This window comes from Ornithorhynchus anatinus, chromosome 3, assembly GCF_004115215.2.
Source record: "Ornithorhynchus anatinus isolate Pmale09 chromosome 3, mOrnAna1.pri.v4, whole genome shotgun sequence".
Classification (NCBI taxonomy): Eukaryota; Metazoa; Chordata; class Mammalia; order Monotremata; family Ornithorhynchidae; genus Ornithorhynchus; species Ornithorhynchus anatinus.
In genome coordinates, this window is record NC_041730.1 from 63,964,208 (window position 1) to 63,978,487 (window position 14,280).

The 14,280-nt window shown below is 48.3% G+C and overlaps 1 protein-coding gene and 1 long non-coding RNA gene across 4 annotated transcripts in view; one reads left to right on the top strand and one right to left on the bottom strand.

Annotated features, from left to right (window-relative positions):
• The window catches only part of CTIF (cap binding complex dependent translation initiation factor), a 402,154-nt gene that overhangs the window by 71,868 nt on the left and 316,006 nt on the right, over window positions 1–14,280 (top strand). For all 3 annotated transcript variants that reach the window (XM_029059560.2, XM_039911489.1, XM_039911490.1), the window contains exon 2: window positions 5,216–5,410. In XM_029059560.2, the coding sequence (XP_028915393.1) occupies window positions 5,231–5,410 (180 nt within the window). In that variant the 5' untranslated portion in view covers window positions 5,216–5,230. The remainder of the gene's footprint in view (window positions 1–5,215; window positions 5,411–14,280) is intronic.
• Window positions 6,342–14,280, bottom strand: part of LOC114810068 — a 29,577-nt gene continuing 21,638 nt past the window's right edge. Inside the window, exon 3 of the long non-coding RNA XR_003757797.2 lies at window positions 6,342–6,510. This is a non-coding gene — a long non-coding RNA (uncharacterized LOC114810068). The remainder of the gene's footprint in view (window positions 6,511–14,280) is intronic.

Sequence of the window (14,280 nt, forward strand, 5' to 3'; positions counted from 1 at the left end):
AGGGGAAGCTTGGGGAGTCTCCTCAATGATCTGTTTATTCACTCAATCATATTTATTGAGCGCTCCCTGTGTGCAGAACACTCTACGAAGCTCTTGGCAAGTACAATTCAGCAACAAATAGAGACAATCTTAATTGATTGGATAGTTATTGAAATCCTGTGCTGCACTAAGTCCCATAAAACAGTCTTATTTATTGAGCGCTTACTTTGTGCAGAGCACTGTACTAAGCACTTGGGAGAGTATAATATAGCAATTAGACACATTCTCTGCCCCAAATGAGCTTACAGTCTAGGCGGGGAAGCCCTGGGCTGCCCCGACCAAAGCCAAAGTCTGGTGCCCCTGGACCTGATACTGGGTTGAGACAGGAGAAACCAGCATTGAAGCTGGGAAATAAGGCCAATCAATCAACTCTATTGAGCGCTTATTGGGTGCAGAGCATTGTTCCAAGTGCTTGGAAGAGGACAGCATAAGAGAGTTGCTAGACGCGTTCCTGGCCCACAACGAGCTAGTAGTCTAGAGGACGAGTTTACAGTTTAGAGGGCCGGGCCCAGAACTGTCTCTGCTGGGAAGCAACATGAACCGTAGACTCGGATTCAGCAGGGAGGCTGGATCCCCCGGCTCGGCCAGGTCCAGAGTGGCTAGAGGCCCAGCAGATCAGGTGGAGTGCATTGTCTCCTTAACCTCTGATGTGGGATGATCACAATGTGTTAATCTGGTGAGAATTGGCTTTGGATACAGTGCTGCTCTCTGGGAAGAGGGTTATGATGCAGTCTGTAAAGAATGGATTAATTTGGGCCGGAAGGGAGAACACCAGGGGGAGGGCGGCTGATATACCAGAACAAATATCAGGGGGAGGACAGTGCCAATGAATACATCCCTCCTTCTCTGTCTGCTCGGGCCTGGAAAAATGGGTTTCTCCGTGGAGATGAAAGGGACTGTATATTTTTGGAGAAGCAAATGAAGTGTCTCAATTGTATGGTATGGCCTGCATTCATCCCGGGGGATTCACTGGGGAGGAGGTAATCTCACTAATGCTGTGGCTAGACTTCAAGGGATGGCTAATTTTGTGGCTGCTAATAGCATGTATCTTGGGTGGGCTCAGCCTGAGACTGGTAGGCGAAGCATCTCCACTGATTGAGAGTTCTGGGGAGAATCTCTCTTCTCCACTCCCCAAGCTCAGCTACCCTCAGTAAAGCGCTGTCTGCCTTCAGGGGCGAGGTGATGTTGGGGCCAGGGTGGCCGGGGGATTCAGGCCTTGAACCAAAACACCCCAATGAGAAGTGTGGCTTTTTCCATTCATTCATTCAATAGTATTTATTGAGCGCTTACTATGTGCAGAGCACTGTACTAAGTGCTTGGGATGAACAAGTCGGCAACAGATAGAGACAGTCCCTGCCGTTTGACGGGCTTACAGTCTAATCGGGGGAGACGGACAGACAAGAACAATGGCACTAAACAGCGTCAAGGGGAAGAACATCTCGTAAAAACCATGGCAGCTAAATAGAATCAAGGCGATGTACAATTCATTAACAAAATAAATAGGGTAACGAAAATATATACAATTGAGCGGACGGGTACAGTGCTGTGGGGATGGGAAGGGAGAGGTGGAGGAGCAGAGGGAAAAGGGGAAAATGAGGCTTTAGCTGCGGAGAGGTAAAGGGGGGATGGCAGAGGGAGTAGAGGGGGAAGAGGAGCTCAGTCTGGGAAGGCCTCTTGGAGGAGGTGATTTTTAAGTAAGGTTTTGAAGAGGGAAAGAGAATCAGTTTGGCGGAGGTGAGGAGGGAGGGCGTTCCAGGACTGCGGGAGGACGTGACCCGGGGGTCGACGGCGGGATAGGCGAGACCGAGGGACGGCGAGGAGGTGGGCGGCGGAGGAGCGGAGCGTGCGGAGTGGGCGGTAGAAAGAGAGAAGGGAGGAGAGGTAGGAAGGGGCAAGGTGATGGAGAGCCTTGAAGCCTAGAGTGAGGAGTTTTTGTTTGGAGCGGAGGTCGATAGGCAACCACTGGAGTTGTTTAAGAAGGGGAGTGACATGCCCAGATCGTTTCTGCAGGAAGATGAGCCGGGCAGCGGAGTGAAGAATAGACCGGAGCGGGGCGAGAGAGGAGGAAGGGAGGTCAGAGAGAAGGCTGACACAGTAGTCTAGCCGGGATATAACGAGAGCCCGTAATAGTAAGGTAGCCGTTTGGGTGGAGAGGAAAGGGCGGATCTTGGCGATATTGTAGAGGTGAAACCGGCAGGTCTTGGTAACGGATAGGATGTGTGGGGTGAACGAGAGGGACGAGTCAAAGAGTCACAGGCTCCGGCCTGAAAGCAGAAGATAAAATGGATCATTTCAGAGAGGGAGATGGGAGAGAAGAGATGGCAAAGAGAAGGGATAGAACAGGGGTTGACTCTCAGCTCCTGATCCAAGACTGTAAGCCTAAGGATAAAGCCCAGCCCTCCAAGCGTAGTTGTAAATGTGTCAAGCAGCTGGGGAAGCAGCGATGGGGCAATTTTCTACTGAGGCTTCTCAATCAATGATATTTATTGAATACTTACTATGTACTGAGCACTATATTAGGGGCTTAGGAGAGAATAATACAGTAGAGTTGATAAATACTATTTTTAAGTCGGTTTCTTTTTGGTTCACCAGATAGCCGACTGACTCTACCTGCCCCAAGCTCCCATATACAGTTATACATTTTTTCTTTGATGTTGAGAAATGGCTTTTAGATTTCTTTTATTTATTTTGCCCCAACACCTTATATAGTAGGCATGGCTTTCCTATGGCATTATCAAGTAATGTTCTCCTCAAGAACCGCTAGTGGTTGCCCAGCCACCTCCACATCAAACAGAAACTCCTCACAATTGGCTTTATTATTATTAATAATAATAATAATAATGGTATCTGTGATGCACTTACTATGTGCTAGGCACTGTTCTAAGCATGGGGGTGGATGCAAGCAAATCAGGTTGGACACAGTCCCTGTCCTGTATGGGGCTCACAGTCTCAATCCCCATTTACAGATGAGGTAACTGAGTCACAGAGTTGTGAAGTGATTTGCCTAAGGTCACACAGCAGACAGATGGCGGAGCTGGGTTTAGAACCCATGACCTTCGTGCTCTATCCACTATGCAGTGCTTTAAAGCAGGCAGTCAGCTTTCCCCCTTCTACCTTACCTGCCTCTGACTTCCTACTACAGATCAGCCGGCTCACTTCACTCCTATAATGCCAACTTACTCCATCTCGACATCAGCTAACTCTCAGTTGACCCGTTGCCCAAGTCCTGCCTGTGTCCTGGAACTCCCTCCACAACCATATACCACAGATCGGCTCCCCCCCCACCATCAGCACCTTATTAAAATCACATCTCAGCCAAAAGGTCTTCCCCAACCAATTCCCCAGTTCATCTCCCCTACTCCCTCTCCTTTCATCATCACCCTTGAGCTTGACATGCAGCCCATTCTCCCCCTCAGAACTTTCATACATAGCTACGTTATTTTAAGTCTGTCTTCCCCGTCTAGACTCTAACTCCTTTGGGCAGGAAACATATCTACCAACTCTGTAGTATTGTACTCTCCCAAATGCTTGGTACAGTGCTCTGCACACTGTAAGCGCTCAATCAGTGCTGTTGATCGATCAATCCATCCACTCCCAGTTAACGACCCCAGTCATTAAAGCACCAGGAGCAAGGCTGCTGGAAGGAGAGCCCTTCCCTGTTGGCTACAACAGGGGCCTTGTGAAGACTGGCCCAGGTTTTACATATGAAAGGGAAAGGCATCACTCCACCTTTATCTATTGCTGGTTCAGATTTCCTGCCAGACTAGAGCCAGGGCTGGCTTGACCCAGGTTCACCCACTGGGCTCCGCGGGAGAAGCTATCTGACAGAGTCCCTCGCCACCAGGCTTCAGAACATTTCACCTGCAATGAGAAACCAGGGTTTCCCGGCATTCTCTTGGGCATCTCTTGTCTGGAAGCGTTTTGATCTGAGACTTTCCCTGGAAATGAAAGGGCTTTTGTGATAGAGGGGATGTGATGTGTGTCGGGGCTTAAGTTGGACTGGAAGACTTGTACTTTTTGAAGATGAAAGCGAGCGAGGGTGGGGAAGCTGGCAGTTAATATTAGCCCCATTCAGAATGAGCTGAAAAGCACCGATAATCCACGTGAAGATTTGGCGTGAGCCCACAGTCAAGCCCTTCCATGTAGGGAGCAAGCGAGAGCTGAGATCTTGCCAATTTTGCTTCAGAGATCCCAAAGAAAGCCTCTTCCGATCTCAGCCCCAGCAGAGGAGCTGTAATTCTCAATGACTGTTGAAAGGACTGGGACAAAGGTCCGAGTGGGGCAATTCAACCAATCATTGGATCAATTGTATTTATTGAGCACTTACTGTGTGCAGAGCACTGTACTAAACACTCTGAAGAGTATAATATAACAGAATTGGTGGTTGTGTTCCCTGCCCACAGCGAGCTTACATTCATAGGCTTGGTTCCACAGTTGGTTCCTGATAATTAGAAAGCATAACTGGAGCATCAGATTTGGTACCAAAAGAGCATCTTCTCTTCCAGTTAGAGTAGGCTAGGCAGACTTTGAATTAATCCCTGAGTTACTTTTTTTTTTTTTTTAAAGGTCTTGGCTTTTCTTCAACACTGATTCCTTCTCTTCTGGCACATTCCCTTCCCACTAGAAAGCACGGCCTAGTGGATAGAGCACAGGTCTGGGAATCAGAAGGACCTAGGTTCTAATCTCAGCTCCGCCACTTGTCTACTATGTAACTTTGGACAAGTCATTTCACTCTTCTGGGCCTCAGTTTTCCCTGTCTGGACTGTAAGCTCCTTATGGGCACTGAATGTGTCTGTTATGTTGTGTTGTACTCTCCCAAGTGCTTAGTAGAGAGCTCTGCGCACAGTAGGTGCTCAATAAATACAATTAAGTCATCTGTAAAATGTGAATTAAGACTGTGAGCCCCATGTGGGACATCCTGATTGCCTTGCCGTATTAGTGCCTGGCCATATTAGTGCTTAATGGATACCATTAAAAATAAATAACTGTAAGAGCCAGGATGGTATAAACTTCTTCCCAACTTTCTATCTTCAGCATGCACTCCATCTGGACTGTTGAATGAACGTTGGGTGGGAACTCACCATTTCCTCAGAACCTGGCTCATCTCTGCCTCTTTATTGCTCGGCAGGAGTTTCATAACCGGCTCTCTCCTTCTCTCCATCCCTGTTCTCTACAGGCTCCCAACCTGGAGATGGAAAACTCATCGGCGGCGTCGGCCTCCTCCGAGGCAGGGAGCAGCCGTTCACAGGAGATTGAAGAGCTGGAGCGGTTTATCGACAGTTACGTGCTGGAGTACCAAGTGCAGGGGCTGCTGACAGACAAGACGGAAGGGGATGGCGAGAGTGAGAAGACGCAGTCCAACATCTCCCAGGTCAGTTGGGTGAGAGGACAGGCTGCCGGGGGACGGCCGGGGCAGGGTGGGGGTGACGGAGGGAGAGATAGACGGGGGGAAGGAGACAACCTGACGGGAGAGTGGCCCTCCTCAGACTTCTTCAACCTGGGTCTTTAAGCCCATTATTGCACGCATCATAGTTATCACTAGTCATCTTGACTCTGATTCAGGGGACACACTGCTCCTCCAGGGGGGAAGGTTCTTTCTCTGCCTCACTTCCATCCCGGGTTCCCGCTCATACCCGAGTAATGTCTGGCTGATGTGGAAGGTCACTCTCTGCAGCCACTGGCTGCTCCAAATTCCTACTTGCTTCATCCTCCTCCTCATTATTATTTATTATTTATTAACATCATTAATCCACATTATTGTTAATCCACATTTTACAGATGAGTAATCAATCATTTACCGAGTGCCTACTTTGTGCAGAGCACTATACTAGGTGCTTAGGAGAGTTCAACACAATAATAACAACAATCGTCATCCTCATTATGGAACATATTAAGCACTTACTATGTGCCAGATGCTGGGGTAGATGCACAACACACACATCAGATGGTCCCTGTCCTATCAGGGGTTCACAAACTAAGACAGGTCTGCAACCTCCTCATGCGGAGAGTGTAACTTTTGCAACTTTTGCAAAGTTGCCTGTCACCTGGGGGGTGTCAGTTATTGCCTCCTGCCGGGGGTAGTTCACGGTAGGTGACGGAGCCTGGGGCAGAGGGTTTTCCTGCCCCCAGATGTTTTTCAGCAGTTCCAGAACACAGAGCTAGATATGGGGGGCTGTTTGTGCCCCCCTGCTCCTGTAGCGCCGTACCCAGGGTACAGCTGTGCTGCCGCCTTAATGTGCAGTGCCCAGTGCTCATGGAAGAGGTTGATTGAGCATTTTCTTTCCCTGCTGACCTTGGCCTGTTGACTGTGGCTCCACTGTGGCTTGCACGGACTTTCAGCTCCAGCTTGCCCTCCTTACACAATGATGAGTGCCCATCCTGCCTAAAGCTGCCAAGGATTGGAGTTGTCACCGTCAGCCCCGTTTCAGCTCGAAGATCCAGATGGGCTAGCCACGTCCGGCCTGGAAGGCTCTGAGGAAGAAACAACATTCCACTGACCCCAGCTGCCCAGCTATACTTGAGGCCTGGGTGAACCTGGTAGCTGAAAGGAGCTAAAATCCACCGGTGGGGCCGAGTGGATGGGACAAACTCTCCTCCCTGGCTGGGGGAGGAGAAGGGTCTCTCCAGTGAGTTGGTGGGGGTCAGTAGCAGATTAGATTTGGTTGCCAGACGGGAATCCTTCCTGACGAAGGCAGGAATTGGGAGATAGTCAAAAGAGAGTGAGTGAGAATGGGTGGTGAGGGGCAGAGGTGGAGAGACTCTGATTGTGGATTTGAGATGAAGAGGGAGGAGGGGTATGACATAATTACATCACATGTTATATGGGGAGGATGGAAGCTCATAAAATGGAATATCCCAGGAGTTCATGAGGAAAATAACTTGGCCCTGCCCAGGACCACTCTGGGTCCTGGTATGGGACAATCCTGAGGCAATTAAGTAGGAAGTTTTCAGGAATGGGGAGCCTTGCTGACTCTTGGGCTATAAGGGAGGCTCACTTGGGATCTGAGGTAACAATAATAATAATTTTGGAATTTAAGTGCCTACTATGTGCCAGGCACTGTACTGAGCACTGGGGTAGATAGAAGTTCAATAGGTTGGACACAGTCCCTGTCACATAAGGAGCTCACAGTCTCAATCCCCATTTTACAGATGAGTGAACTGAAGCCCAGAGGAAGTGAAATGACTTGCCCAAGGTCTCACAGCAGACAAGTGGCGGAGCCGGGATTAGAATCCATGACTTTCTGACTCTCAGGCCCGTACTCTATCCACTACATCCTGCTGCTTCTCCTGAGGGAAGGCCTCAAGACCCAGGTCCCGCCCACACTGCCTCTGCGGTGGGAAAGGCAACGTGGTCTGGAGCAGTTGGGCAAGAAGGGTCCTGCTCCCAATCACACTGCAACGTTTAGCTCCCGGGAGAAGCTGCTGTCATACGGCAGGCTTTGCATACATGATTTATTCCATCCCCTTGCTGCCCCTTTGAATTCAGGCTCTCTGCTGGGGACCCCAGGAAAGAAACTGGAAGCAGGAGAGTCTGACTTCTGGGGTCAGAGGCCCAGTCTCTTGCCGCTCGGGCCCTTGAGAAGCAGCGTGGCTCAGTGGAAGAGCACGGGCTTTGGAGTCAGAGGTCATGGGTTTGAATCCCGGCTCGGCCACTTGTCAGCTATGTGACTTTGGGCAAGTCACTTAACTTCTCGGTGCCTCGGTTACCTCATCTGTAAAATGGGGATGAAGATTGTGAGCCCCACGTGGGACAACCTGATTCCCCTGTGTCTACCCCAGCGCTTAGAACAGTGCTCGGCACATACTAAGCGCTTAACAAATACCAACATTATTACCATTATTATTAAGTTCTCGTGTTGATCCTTTCCTTGGCCTGAGCACCATCATTTCTCTCTGTCTGGTGCAGGATCTAAAAACCCCTGAGCAGTGGGTGCTTGGGAATGACACTCAGTTATGCCAGCCTGCCTCGACGGAATCATCATCTGTGCGGGCAGAGGAAAAACCATGAAAGACCATGATATTAAATCATCTAGGGTGAATTAAGACTCTTCCTGGATTCTTTTGCAGTGGGACGTAGTTCTTAAAACCATTTGGCAGAATCCCAATTATTTTCCTTTTCCTGGAGCTTGAGGGTGGCAGTTCAGGGGCCTGGCCTGGCAAAGCCTCAGGCTTGGACCAACTGCTGCAGAACAGTTCAAGTTACAGATCGTTTCTGAACACCCTGACCCAGCCCTGTTCAGAAATGCCTTTCTGAGGAAGGAGGGGCCGGCACCAGCTGTGTTCCTCTTCCTCCCGATTCCCGACTCTGTCTCTGTGCCAGAACGATAGGGGTGCAGGACCAGAACAACTTCCGAGGGGGTGACCGGGCCCTGGCCGTCAGTTGTAGCAGGGGTGATTAGGCAGGAGCTCCTTAGGGACTGCCTTGCTCCACTCATCCACATGTGACCTGCAGAGTTGTGGAGTCAGACAATTCAGCCTGAGCAGGATCCCCGTAACTAATCTTGGGGAGCTCAAGTCAGCATGCAGTCCTGCTCTTTAACAGTAATAATAATAACAACAATAATAATGATTATAGCATATATTCTTAATCCTCTCTCATCTCTGAACTAATCCCAGAAGTGACTCAGCACTGCCGGGATTAGGAACCCAAAAGGATTTGCCCAGTGATATTTAGTGAGCATGTACTTTGTACGGGGCACTGTACTAAGCCCCGGAGAATATACAGTAGGCACGGTCCCCACCTTCGGGGATTTTACAATCTAGCAAAGAGACAGACACCAATATAAATTACAGGCAGAAGGGTATAAAGGTACATATAGAAGTCTGATGGGAGTAAGGGTGGAATGAGCACTCAAAATGCTTAGGGGGTAAGGACCAAAGAGCGAAGGTGTTGCAGAAGGGAAAAAGAATGAGGGGAGATGAGATGTTAGGGAAGGCTTCCTGGAGGAGATGGGATTTTGAGACAGGCTTTGAAGATGGGGAGAACTGTGGTCTGCTGGATGTAAAGGGAGAGGAGTTCCAGGAGAGAAGGCACGAGCACGGGGTCGATGGAGAAATGAGATTGAGACTCAGTGAGTAGGTTGGTGTTTTACAGGAGGGAGATCTGTGGGCTGGGCTGAAGTCAGAGAGGAGCAAGGATAAATGTGGGGAGAGAGAGGATTGCAAAACTGATGGTCAGATATTGAGAACCGGCTCTGCCCAGAACCATGTCTGAGGCAGCTTCTCCCATTCCCAGGCCCAGAGAGTCCAGTTCCCAAATGGCACTGCTTTTCCTTGATTTGAATATTAACACTTGGTGAGGGGAGGAGGAGGGCTCCCGTGCTAATTTGAATTGATGGATTATGGCTGTCATACCCCAGAACTCTGGCCACAGGGGCCAGTTCTGTTGCTCGGCTCTGCTGGTCCTCCCTGTCCCTCAAGGTCACCCTAGGCCTGGTGACGTTTTCCAGGAAATTCTGGAATCTCTGAGGGAGAAAGCTGAGCATTTTGGCTTACTGTTCACAGAAGCCCTGGCTGGGAAGGGTGAGGGAAGGCATAGAATGGTGGTCAAGGTACAGGGAGGCAGCAGAAGGCAAAAACAGGATTGGATTTTCTCAGTGGCAAGAGCCCATGGTTCCTGAAGGACCCGGAGAGAGTTAGCAGTTCATTTAAACTCCAGAGGAGGAGTGGGATCATCTCGGCCCCACCCTCACTCTATAGGAGACGTCTGAGGAAGGGGCAGGCTCGGAGGCAGCTGCATTTCCCAATATCAGTGCCGTGTGAGGCCTCTTGGAGGAAGAAGAAACAGATGGAAAGTTTCTGTGAGCCTCTTGGCTTCCAGGGGAGTAAAGAAAGAGAGAGGCCAACTGTCTGGCACTTAGGGGAAAGAAAGGAAGCCAAACCTGTAAAAGAACTCAAAAGCAGAGGAAGTCAGACAAGGCCATCAACCCTTATGAGGCTAAAGGGGGAAGTTTTGCTTTCTTTTTTAAAAAAAGTTAATTTTTGCTGTTGTTTTAGGGGGCTTGGTGAGATATACTGTGACTGAAACAATTTTCCTCATAATTGGGACTGGAGAAAAAGGACAGCAGCTTGGCTTAGTGGAAAGAGCATGGGCCCAGGAGTCAGAGGATCTGGGTTCCAAATCCGGCTCTGCCACCTGCCTTCTGTGTGACCTTGGGCAAGTCACTTAATTTCTCTGTGCCTCAGTTTTCTCAACTGTAAAATGGGAATTCAGTACCTGTTCTCCCCTCAACTCTTAGACAGGGGGGATATGGGGACAGGGACTTCTGATTTGAATGTTACATCTATCCAAGCTCTTAGAACAGTGTTTGACACATAGAAGTGCTTACCAAATATCATTAAAAAAAAAAACCCATTAAAAAGGTATTGTGTCTCAGTGTCACAGAGTTTACTAGTTCCCACAAGGAGGTGGGAAAGCAACCAGGAAAGAACTATGACATCGGGACAATTTAGTTTTGATGGGGGAAGGAGGGAGTTGAACAAGTCTGAGTCTTGCCTCTAGTTCAGTGTGGCTGAGTCACCCAAGTATCATAACACTACTAGTGATTCTGATTTATAAGACTATTAGTAAAAATCCTAGGATTATATAGGTTCTTTCTTCCAGAAATCTCAAAGCAGTTTCAAACTTATATTGTATCCTCAACATTTCTGGGAGGCATGGATAGTCAGCAGCATTACCCTCATTTTGCAGAAAGGGAGACTACGGTTCCGAGAGGAGTTTTGTGGTATTTCTTTAGCACTACTATGTGCTCTACTAAGCACTGGGGTAGATACAAGTTAATCAGGATAGACAAAATCCCAGTACCACATAGGACTCACGATCTTGCCCTTCTTTTTGCAGATGAGCTTGACACACAGTAAGTGCTTAACAAATACCATGATCATCATTATTACAGTATGCAAAGCACTGGGAAAAATGCAGAGGTGAGAATTGGACACAATCCCTGGTTCCCACTGACAATCTAAGAATAAAAGTGGGGAGGGGGCCTAGCAGTACACACATACAGAAAGATGAAACAGAACAATATAAAAGGCAAGGTCAAAGGTAAATACTGTGTGAGAGCATTAGGGTGCAGTAGCTAGTGGAGAAGAATTTCAGGCTCCCTGAGGCACAACAGTCACAGCCAAGACCTGTCCACCATTCTCATTCTCCCAAGTTTCATGCTGCCAGTGTTTCTGAGCTGGAGGTGGGGCTGAGTTGGATGATGTAGATGTAGAACCTATATCCAAGTTGATGTTTTTATTTCCTCCGGCTGGGGCTAAATTGGACCCAGTAATAATAATGTCGGTATTTGTTAAGCACTTTCCCATGTGCAGAGCACTGTTCTAAGCGCTGGGGGAGATACAGGATAATCAGGTTGTCCCACCTGAGGCTCACAGTTAATCCCCATTTTACTGGTGAGGGAACTGAGGCACAGAGAAGTTAAGCGACTTGCCCACAGTCACAAAGCTAACAAGTGGCAGAGCTGGGATTCGAACCCATGACATCTGACTCCCAAGCCCGGGCTCTTTCCGCTGAGCTACGCTGCTTTAAGTTTGTTGTGGACAGGGAATGTGTCTGTTGATTGTTGTATTCTACTCTCCCGAGCGCTCTGCACACAGTAAGCTCTCAATAAATGGGATTGACTGGGGAGTGATGGCAGGAGGAATTTTGTTTGTTCATTTTTATGGTATTTGTTAAGCTCAGTTCTAAGCAGTGGGGTAGATAACAGTTTCTCGGGTTGGTCACAATCCCTGTCCCCCATTGGGCTCACAGTCTGTGGGAGGGAGTAGGATTGAACCCCTAATTTACAGTTGAGGAAACTGAGGCACATAGAAGTTAAGTGACTTGCCCGAGGTCACATAACCCATCCTTTTGGGCAAGAACCTGGCTATCTACTACATCAGAGTCCTCTTGGAGCAAGTCTTCTTTAAGATGCATGGAGAGTCCCGCACCCCAATATCGGCCAGACCTTCGTCCACCCTATCTATAGAACCTTTCTGAAATCCCCCCATTCACCAGCTAATCAGCATGAAAAGTCTTATCTCTTCAGCTGCCTCTTACATATAGGCATATATTTTTTATGGTATTTGTTAAGCGCTTACTACGTGCCAGGCACTGTACTAAGCGTTGGGGTAGATAGAAGGTACTCAGGTTGGGCACAGTCCAGATCCCACATGGGGCTCAAGTCTCAGTCCCCATTTTACAGATGAGGTAACTAAGGCACAGAGACATTAAGCGAGTTGCCCAAAGTCACACAGCAAGACAAGTGGCAGAGATGGGACTAGAACCCAGGTCCTTCTGACTCCACTAGGCCATGCTTTCCGTCCTCTGGGTATACATATAAGTTCAAGTGAACATGCCATTTTATTTATTCTGATTTCTCTACTTTTGAGTTTGTCTCCTCTATTAGAGTGTGAGCTCCTTGTGGACAGGGAACACAGTTTTTGCTCCTGTTGTGCTCTCAAGTTCTTGGGAGTCGAAGCCTTTAACACTGTGCATTGGATTCAGAGGGTGACTCAGTTGCTAGGGAACTGTTTCCTCATGTTATTCACACAGCTGGTCTGGTGTGAGATTAACACTGGGCATCTGTGAGTTTTCAATCCCCAGGAGCATAAGTCACCCAACTCCAGCTTGGGCAGGGCCCCAAATCTTCTGCTTATTCAAGGCTCAGATCACGGAGATGAAGTGTGCGGGGGCCAGTCTGTACTCCGGTGATGTTCCACGGAGGTTGTAAACCCAGGTGCTACATAGTCCCATCTAAATGGTCAGTCCTGCTGGTCTGAAGATGTGAAGGGCAAGAAAGGGTGAAGGGCACTTGAGCCTTTAGCTGCCAATTTTCTCTGATCCATCCCGATAAAAACATCACCAGGTCCCTGAGAGGGGGAGGACATTAGAGTAGTCTAAAGATTCTCTTTCTGCGTCATAGAATTGTTAGAGAAGACTCAAACCAAGAGGACTCCATGCTGTATTGGATGGACTGGCTTTTGCCCCAAAGGAAGGCTGAACACGATGCATTTCTAATAGAGCAGTTTGCTATTATCTTCGGATGATTTCATTGTTTTTTTCGAGAAAACTTTTCTCCCTTTCTCCTTCTTTCCCTGCCTCTATTTCTCCTCCTCTCTCTTCCTCTCTGTTTTTCTCTCCCTCTGTCTCTCATTCCCCTTCCCCCGTCTCTCTCACACTTTTGCCCCCCCCCCCCCCCCATTCTATCAACTTCCACTTATTCATCTCTTCCCTCTAGACTGTAAGTTTGATCTGGACAGAGTATAGTGCTTAAGGAGGAAGCATTGGGGATCAGATAAAGGGGAGCCGAGGGGTCAGAAATGGGTCCAGGGATGTGAGTACAGAAAGGAGCAAAGAGGAGTAGAAAGAACTGAGATCAGAGCAAAAGGCAAGGCCAGAATGAGACAGAGTCCTGGAAGTGAAGAATTGAAGTTATTGTGGAATGTGCAGGGAGAACCAGAGAAGGGAGTTGACGAAAAGAAATGCCACTAGGCTTGAAGACAGAAGAGAAAGGTAGTTTTGGTAGCAGTTCTCAGGGAAGAGGAGGTTCATTTAGTACAGCAGAAAGACACTTCAGTTAGGGCACAAACTGGAGTTTCGCTGTGGGAGTGGGGAGAAGAATGAGAGCACAAGCATGGTAGTCAGAGAACCTGAGTGCTAATCCTGGCTCTGCCACTTGTCTGCTGTGTAACCAGGCTATTCAATTCTCTGTGCCTCAGTTCCCTTATCTGCAAAATGGGGATTCAGTTCCTGTTCTCCCTAGGCTATTAGCTCCACGTGGGACCTGATTAACGGGTATCTACCCCCATTGGCTCATGGAAAGCAGTTAGCAAATATCACAATTATTATCTTCTGCTCATTGGCGGGTTCTATTGCAGTTTCATGTCCTATTGGATGGAATTCTCCAATTTCCATCCCCATTCCCTCCTGAGAGCCAAAATCACTACGTCCTGTTTCTCTCCATTCTTGTCACTGCATGAGTTTCAAAGGTTAAGGCTTTCTTCCTGGGTCTTGACAGTTCAAACCACAACATATGTTTCCCTCCCGTAACTTTGACATACTTGTCTATGTGTAGCCTACTTCTTTATGGTGTATGGTAATGCCTTGCAGCCTTTGTCATCTACTTATTGGAGGAGATTATTGATGGTATGGGAAATCCTCTCTCTCTCTTGCTCTGTGTCGCCGATTTGTACATTCCAAGCACTTAGTACAGTGCTCTGCACATAGTAAGCACTCAATAAATACTATTGAATGAA